The sequence below is a fragment of the Triticum aestivum genome, chromosome 7A (assembly GCF_018294505.1).
Source record: "Triticum aestivum cultivar Chinese Spring chromosome 7A, IWGSC CS RefSeq v2.1, whole genome shotgun sequence".
In the NCBI taxonomy this organism is placed as follows: Eukaryota; Viridiplantae; Streptophyta; class Magnoliopsida; order Poales; family Poaceae; genus Triticum; species Triticum aestivum.
This window is the reverse complement of record NC_057812.1, coordinates 506,913,070-506,921,891: the sequence shown is the minus strand read 5'-3', so window position 1 is coordinate 506,921,891 and position 8,822 is coordinate 506,913,070. Positions and strand designations below refer to the sequence as shown.

General features: G+C 44.4%; 2 protein-coding genes across 2 annotated transcripts; both read left to right on the top strand.

Moving 5' to 3' along the window:
* Nucleotides 1-635: 635 nt before the first annotated feature.
* LOC123147864 (cyclin-dependent kinase F-1) lies at nt 636-4,067 on the top strand. Its single transcript, XM_044567183.1, has 2 exons — nt 636-1,247; nt 3,068-4,067. The coding sequence occupies exons 1-2, from the start codon at nt 747-749 to the stop codon at nt 3,905-3,907; spliced, it is 1,341 nt and encodes a 446-aa protein (XP_044423118.1). The 5' UTR covers nt 636-746; the 3' UTR covers nt 3,908-4,067.
* Nucleotides 4,068-5,743: 1,676 nt separating this feature from the next.
* On the top strand, nt 5,744-8,235 carry LOC123147863 (sec-independent protein translocase protein TATB, chloroplastic). Its single transcript, XM_044567182.1, has 6 exons — nt 5,744-5,957; nt 6,182-6,303; nt 6,645-6,704; nt 6,777-6,900; nt 7,411-7,536; nt 7,787-8,235. The coding sequence occupies exons 1-6, from the start codon at nt 5,768-5,770 to the stop codon at nt 7,918-7,920; spliced, it is 756 nt and encodes a 251-aa protein (XP_044423117.1). The 5' UTR covers nt 5,744-5,767; the 3' UTR covers nt 7,921-8,235.
* The last annotated feature ends 587 nt before the right edge of the window (nt 8,236-8,822 follow it).

The following is an 8,822-nucleotide window of genomic DNA, read 5'->3' as shown; positions in this document are numbered from 1 at the left end:
GTTAAGAAGGTGATGTTGTATTGCCATGCGAAGTTTCAAGTTGAAACACATTACGAGATGTGAGTTATGAAAAAGACAAATTCAACCCTGAATAATGACGTTGTTGTTTGGCGCTATTCAACGCTGATTTTGACTTTTTCATATCTCACATCTTGTAATGTATTTCAACTTGAAATTTTGCGTGGCAATAAAACATCATCCTCTTAACATTTCTTATATTTTTTTTAAACTCCAAAACATCTTTGTCTCGTGGTTTTTATCGATTTTCACCGAATGTTGGTTCCGTGTGATATTCTTCCGTCGTGCAGATGCTTTTGGGCTGGCCATACTGGTGGTATCTTAACCGGTATCATACACTCGAAAATAATAAAAATGCTGATGTGACAGAGAATTAAATAAGAGAGAGAGTTAAAGTAACATAGGTAGATATCATATCATGTTAAGTGCTATGCTATTTGTGTCATGCACAACAATATTTTTTTCGAGCCTTAGCTTTATAAAAAAGAGAAAATATTTACAAGAGATTACAAAGCGCTAGATAGGCATCACACGTTGATCTTATCTCAGTCCCCACTCCCATCCAAACTAGGCGACTATAAAAATAATACTACTATCATATGCATGATAATACTCCCACCGTGTGGCCCCAGATACCAAAGCCCAGTCGGCCTGCACACTCCTCTTCCAGTTTTCCTGTCAAAAGTAGAGAAAAAACAAACTCCTCCCCTCGCCGTACCCCTATCCCGATGGCGATCGGCGGCGGCGGCGGAGGCGGGAGCTGGAGCATCCACGGCCGCCCGGACGTCACCTCCCGCTACGATGTCCTCGGACGCGCTGGCTCTGGCGCCTACGCCGACGTCTACCGCGGCCGTCGCCGCTCCGACGGCGCACCGGTTGCCCTCAAGGAGGTCCACGACGCTGTCAGCGCACAGCGCGAGGCCGACGCCCTCCTCGCCGCCGCCTCTGAGTCCTCCCCTCATGTCATCACGCTCCTCGACCACTTCCCCGGCGGCGACCACGACGACGACGTCCTCGTCCTCGAGTGGCTCCCGCTCGACCTCGCCGCCGTCGTGCGCGAAGGGAGGCGCGCGGGCGGCCTCCCTGCCGGCCAGCTCAAGCGATGGATGCTGCAGGTCATCGAAGGCGTCGCCGCCTGCCACCGCGCCGGCCTCGTGCACCGCGACCTCAAGCCCGGAAACCTGCTCATCTCCGAGGACGGAGTCCTCAAGGTCGCCGACTTTGGTCAGGTTGAAATCCTGATAACGCTTCTCTCAGTTCGACGAATGACTTTCTTTTATGGATTCAGGAGTAGAGAATCGGTTCTCTTTCTGTAGTAGCATGTCAAAACTGTTAGGTTGAATGATTAGTCATGGACGTCGGCCGATAGTCTTTCCTCAAATCGGCACAGGAATAGTGGTAAATGTTGATTTCTTTTTTGTGCTCGGTGGTTATACTATGGGAGCTCCTGCTGCAACATGGCAGTTCTAATGGTCTCCAACTCTCTGGGAATATAACTGGTGAGGAACCATTTTAGTTGCTGTCTGTAGACATGACGAAGGATTTGATTATAGAAGGATAATGTACATGTAGAGCATAGAGCTGTTGTTCTTGAAGTTTCAGATACTGTTGGTGCTAAATGGACCCCAAACTGCATGCCTTTTCTGGACTTTGCAGCTGCTGTGCTCCAACATGGAGGTTAAATATCTTGGAATTAAAATCAGCCTTATAATGGCGAAATTGACAAGTTATAAACAGTTGTTGGTCGGCAGTAAGGTTAAATATCTAGAATTCTATATGATGGGTTAATGTATGGTGAGCTGTCAACTTTAAGGTAGTAGGGGAGATGTAGTTGGTGAATTTGCCTAAATTACATCTTTACACTATCAGACATACTTTGCTCTGTGTAGGAAACTAGGAATTGAAACCATAGATAAAGAGCATGGGTTGGGCATCTTATGCCTACAATTTCTTTCATTGATCTTCCTTGGTTTTACATGCATGCAGTTTTATTATTCAAATACTCTACAATTTTGCTGTTCAAGGAAATCTAGTTGAATCAGAAATGTCATTTGTGTTTGTGCAATAAATTTTCTTGTCAGAATTTAGAGATTCTTCAAATGCTAGAGTTAGCTCAAAAGCTGGTGACGTTCATCATGTCAATGAGGAATTTTTTTGGCAGTGTGCTGCAGCATACCAGTATTATGTTCTGCTGTAAATTTTGGACATAACCTGAAGTCATCTTTTCTTCTACATTCTTATGGTGTAGCTTTATATGTTGATGTTATGCTGAGGCATATCTGTATACTGTAACGACCCTTTCAGTTTGTGAGAGTTACGACGAAGCCATACATTATGACTATTAACTATGCTTTAATGCACACTACCTTGCTTCCTTCTGGGATAGTAAATTATTTTGCATCAGCGTGGCTCCTACCATTAGGTGTAGCATATTGTTGAAATTTCCGTATTTCATTAGGAGTGCTAATATGGATATGGTACTATGAGTGACTGTTGCTGTGGTTTGTAGTTTTGGAATGCAATATGTTCTTTATGGGTTACCATCTTCGATTTCAGCATCTCAGCTGATACATGATCAACATAACTTGCATCAGTTAAACGAGAGCATTGTAAACACTGTTAAGGAATTTTCCTTGAAGTAGCCAATAACTCTATGAAATGTACCCGTGCTATATGCAAAGATCATTGCAAAAGGTTCTTCTTTTACCATTTCCATGTTCATAGGGTTTAGTCTTTCTGTGCTAATTAAGTTAAGTTCTTCATATAATATAATGTTCTGAAATTTTATACTGATTTATATTCACAATTTTAACTACAAGCTTTACGACAAATAAATTATTTTATCATAGCAGTAGCGATCCTCTTGCCAAGGACAGTCATTTCTTGCGAAGGAACACATGAAGCATATATGTGGTCTATCATATAGTTGATCAACTTTGTCTCTTGTGCTTGTCGTATACCTGTACGCTATATACTCTGTACTGCTTTCAGTTGTTTGTATCAGTTGTGTTGCTTTTCACAAATTATTTTGCTCTTTGTTCTTTGGCAGGCCAGGATTCTTCAAGAACAGGCATCTGATGAAACGGAAATTCCTGCTGCTCAGGAGCCAGAGACACTCACTGCAGCCGACTACCTACATGAGATTGACCAACTCCGGGCCAAGTCCACTTATGGAGATGTGGACAGAATGAGCCTTCAGGATGGAAACACCTCCTGTCTCGCCACCTGCAGCACAGCTGACATTGACGATGATCCTTTTAGAGCCTCATATTCGTATGATGCTGAAGAAGACATCGGGGATGAAGAGTCTGGTGCCTTCACTTCTTGTGTTGGAACACGGTGGTTTAGAGCTCCTGAGCTCCTATATGGGTCAACCAGCTACGGCCAAGAGATCGACCTGTGGTCACTAGGATGCATTTTGGCTGAGCTTCTCAGTTTAGAGCCCATATTCCCAGGCCAATCTGATATTGACCAGATTGGTAGAATCATCGGAGTCCTGGGCAATATCACAGAAGAGTCCTTTCCTGGCTGTTCAAATTTACCGGATTACAACAAGATCTTCTTCAGCAAGGTTGAGAAGCCTACGGGCCTCAAAGCATCACTTCCTAACAGATCTGCCTCTGAGGTTAGCATAGTAAAGCGGCTACTTTGCTATGACCCAGCAAAGAGGGCTAGTGCTTCCGACTTGCTGAATGATCCGTACTTCACTGAAGAACCCTTACCCGTACCTACCGAGGCGCTACAAGTCCCAGCATCAAAGGGCGAGGATGACGACAGCTCTGCGGAAGAATGGGGTAATTACAGGGACGGAGATTCGGATTCGGACATTGACGAATTCGGCAGCATGGATGTGACCAAAACCGACAAAGGTTTCAGCATACGCTTTTAGCGATGAAGAAAGATGCCCATGGGAACAATATCTTTGTATTCTCTGTTCGGAACATGTTTTGTGGGGAGTTTTAGTAAGTTGTATCTCATAGACTGAGATTATGCACTGCAACCAGCATTCTCCTGGTGGAAAATAAAGTTGTACTAGCTATTGTAGTTCATATTGTATGTCCATGTGTTTGTGTAGGTCTGCCATTTATGGAACGTGAAACATTTGCAAGTCGCCATTTCTGAATAACCTTCATTCGCCTGCTGACACAGATGGGTTCGTCTACAAGCGGATTGTTTGTAAGTTTTATATAAAAAGTGTAAATATCCACAATATAAGATATACAAAATACAGAAATAAATTTTGTGATGAATCTTATGCAACTAATTTGATGTTGTATATAAGTTCAAAAAAAGCTGATGTTGTATACATTGATATTTTTTGGGACTTGGTCAAATTTATGTTCGCCATGAGCGATAAGCTATCTTAAACCAACAATCAACAATAAAAAATGGGAAGAAGTTTTATTTGGGATAAAGTGAGAACTTCAAATAATTTAGAATAAGTAGAGGAATTTGAAATAGAACCCATAGGTTTACCAGACTTGTTGCATGATGAAATGCAGTTTGAGGTAATTATATTGCATCGCTAGGTGGTAACCCTTCGTGAGAGAGGCGAAGGCAGGGGACTGGGAGAAGCCTAGCCCCCACCGTCGCCTACCCCTCTCACCGCCGCTAGGGAGCATCGTCGGCTGCTGGAGGTCCTGATCAAGGGGGAGGGGGGGTGACTATTGAAGAGTTGTTGGAGGGTTGTTGTGGACGACGAAGGAGATGAGGGCTCGAGTGGAGGTCTTCATCAGGTGGTGCTCGACGGTGAAGTTGGTGAAGTCGATGGTAGCCAGAAGGATCTAGTGTAGTACTCTTCAATGGCGGCCCTGGCCTAGCTAGGTCATAGGAGAAGAGGATGGTGGGGCACAGGGGCGGATCCAGCCCAGCAGGCCCTCTTTGTATCTGTAGCAGTTGCTACAGTGTTTTGATACAATATACAAAGGATTTGGGCCTCATGCCCTGGCATGCCCCCTCCCTCCCCCCTCTGACCCGGGGCCTAGATCCGCCACTGTTGGTGCATCCTCGTGGACAACGACGAGCTCAACCTCATATCCTGATCCGGTGTGTAGTGGCATGGGCATTTTGTTTCTGATGTTTTTCAGAGAGTATGTGTTATGTGTTCGGTTAGGATGGTCAGGCAGCACGGCGCCCCAATGTAAGAATAATGTTCTCCCACCCTATCCCCATTTTGCGAGTATCACCGACAGAGGGCATGTGTAGCTGTATCTCCGCCAGGTCTTCTGGGGTCCGGGCGGTTTAGGTTTGCGACTCTAGATCCGGCTAGCTTTCGTGGTCTTCAGGGTTTCTACATTCTCTAATCGGCGTTTTCTTCTCTAGGCAGTGATTTGCTTCGCAGGTCGCGGGCATCGACGTCTCCTGGTCTGCATCAACGACTTTTTGGCCGCTGCTTCTACAACCTCTTCGGTTTAAATTAATTTGCTCCGTGAAGGCGCATGTCCTGAGGCGACATCGTGCTATGCGCACGGTGAGCCACTAACGGATGCAGGAGGAAGAAGACCTCGACACTCCCACAGTCATGATCTTTTTTTATGTGCGTGTTTGTAAGGACATGCAATATTAGCAAACTCGCAAGCCTAGTCGAGAACACACTGTGGTATTTCATTTCAGTTAATAAAAAGAGCAAACAAAATTGCCAGCCGTCCGATGCCCAAACGGACGGACACGCGCCCGGAAGGCCACGGAGCCTAAATAATCATGTGGCTGCACCTGCAACCCTATCTCAAACTCTCCCCCCGTGCCCCTGATGTCGAGCAGCCTCTTCCTCTGCTCTTCCCAGGTGCGCTATGCCAGCCTCCCGGCACCGCTCCGGCAGCCGGGCCGCCACGCCGCCCGGCTGCCCCCGGCGGCTGCCGCCTTCGTATCTCTTCCCCGTCACCGCGCTCCTCCCCTCCACTGGACCGGCTCGGGGGTTCGGATGATTTCTTCTTGCTTCGGTGCGTAGCCCCTTTGCCTTTGCTTGCTCCTTGGATGGGTTTGTTCTTCAGCTCTTAGAAACATTTTTTATGCTGTCGATCCTGAACCATGATGCCTTTCCGTCCAGTTAGTTGCAGATATATTTGCTCTGTATCTATTCGGAGCTCAAATCGATTCAGTTGTTCTTCTTCCTCAGCGCGTTCGATTAGGTTTGTCCCTGATCTTGCTTTGTGATTAAATGCAGTGGTCAAAAGAAGAAGACGCAGAAATGGCATCTACGCTTCTTTGTTTGGCGTTGGAGCTCCTGAGGCTCTGGTCATTGGAGTGGTTGCTTTGCTGGTTTTTGGCCCCAAGGGTCTGGCAGAGGTAACCTTGCTCAGCCTAGGGCTGGCCTTCATTTTATTGTAGTTGTTGTCCACTAAATTGTAAGCAATGGCATCATCTTTTGAGCGCATACATTATCTCAACCTCCAGGATGCACTGCCCTCATCAAATGAGCATATTATCTATTATACTTTATACAGAGGATTTGGTGATATATCTGCATTTATAGCTTTCTTCAAGAAAAACTATGTAACCATAGCTCTGTCAGCCAATATGTTTTAAAACAAGTTTTCCTTTTTGCGACCAGTGGGAATCATACTTGTCCAATCAGAAATAAAATGGGAATACAGTCCAGTATTTCACACTCGCTAACTTGTTTGCAGGCAGCCAGGAGTTTGGGGAAGACTCTGCGTGCGTTCCAACCGACTATCAGAGAGCTACAGGTTGGCTTGAGATTTACTTGCTGCGAGATGACTGAGGATTCCTTGATGTATAATCTAATTCTCTGCGCTTAGGATGTATCAAGGGATTTCAAGAACACTCTTGAACGAGAAATTGGACTTGATGAGGATCCCCCATCCATGAGTTACAGGCCTCCTCCGCCTATGAATAATAGCCAACAGCCTGCTGTTGACCAAGGTCAGTTATTTCAATCCTTCTGAAGTTCTTTCAACGAAATGCTGCCCAATTTGTTTAAAGCACTCTTCTTCGAACCTATATTATGTTTGAAAATTCAAAATTATGCATGTCAGTCAAGCAACAGAAATACCACCATATGTGTTTCTGATACAGTGATCCCTTGCAGTTGTTGATGCCAAGTTATGTTTGTTCATTACCATTTTTTAGTCAGTTCTTCTTTTGTCATTATTATTTTTGTTAAATACTCGTAACACATAACCAGCGGCCATTAATGTTTTAATGAAGTATCTAGCATTCTCCTTGCTCTTCATCAAGTATACATTTTGCCATGACTCGAGCTTAAGGCCCATACTTTTCAAAGTTGTCTCACCTAGGCTGGTTGCTCTAAATTTTGTCAGAAAATGGTACCATATTTTTCTTAAATCAATTACTTGGCTTAAAAGATGGATTTGCTACAGCCTGCTGAATTTAAGAATCCGTGCCACTGCCTTTTATTGCTTCTGCTTTTAGATGTCAAGCCTGAAACAACCGTGCCTTACACCAGCGAGGAACTCATGAAAGTAACCGAAGAACAGCTGGCTGCATCCGCAATTGCTGCTTGGAATGCACAGCAACCTCCCTCATCTGAACAGCAAGGTCTGTGATTTAATTTTGTAGTTTATTGAACTAGTTAGATGTATGTTTCAATATCGTAAATTGTTCTCAAAGCCAGATACTTTTGTGGGCCGGTTTAACACAATATCCAAACTCAGGGAAACTTTTAAGTGTGTATTTCTAGGCTATAATTACCTTATGATTATTTGGGCTGTAAACCCTGCAAAATAATAATAATCGTGGTGTACATTTTCTTTTCATACTAACCTCGTTATGCTACATCATATTTCAGAAGCAGCAGCAGCAACAACACCTTCTGAAAGTACTGACTCAGCATTATCAGTAGGGAGTGATGGTCCTGGTGCCGTGCCGGAGGAGTCCACCTCAGGTAATGCTGAGAATGCAAAGCCGAGAGATGAGGCATAATACTAAAAACAGAAAGTATGTTGTATGCGGAGTAGAGCAAGGCAAAAGCTTTGGCGTCAATTGGTTGTAGAAAGAATGAAATAGTTTTGGTTTCCACTTGATGAGCTGGGTTGGCCAAGTGATGGGTGATTCGAGGCTTCGACTAGTAGCGGCTTGGTCTGTTGTGGTCTGTAGCATGGAGAGATAGGTAGGTGATGCGAAACCGAGCTGTGCATATCTTGGTCCTCCTCCAATGTCTTGTTTTTGCCACGGCTGTTGTTACATGCTTGTACCATATTTTTGTGATTATGCAAGGTAAGCAGATAGATTTTTGAAGGGATGAGATATCTTTTTTCTTTCTCTCTTTCTCTCTTTCTTTCCATTGTTAGGTGATTGTTGAATGTGTGCATCTAGTCTTGATTGTTTCTGGCTATGGTTTCTCCTGGAAGGCTGGAACACAGGGAACTAAAATACATTACATATAATTGCCTCTCAATTCTTACAGGAATTCAGAATGCAGGAGAATTCATGAGAAGCTGACAAGGTTTTCTTCCTGAAAGATAGGTTAAGAATACCGTCTCATGTTTGCTCTTATGTTGAGGTAATCTTGTAAGGTTGGGTAATTTCAGTTGCTGCTTCTGATAGCTTCTGCTGTCTTCTCTGCCATGGCAGCGATCGTTGGCTCCTAATTTTTTTTTAACAATCACCGAGCACGTGGGGCTATTGTTATGTTAGTTTACACAATGAGAGGAGGTAGTGGTGCAATGACATGGCAGCCTACTAACATGATCCTTTACCTGAAGATCCAAAGAATATAGTCTAAGATGATATTCCTAAGAGTATCGGAAGCCAAGAGGTACTCATTGCCGAAAACACAACCACTGTGGGAGTCCCAAATTTTCCACAAAATGGCGAGGGCGGCG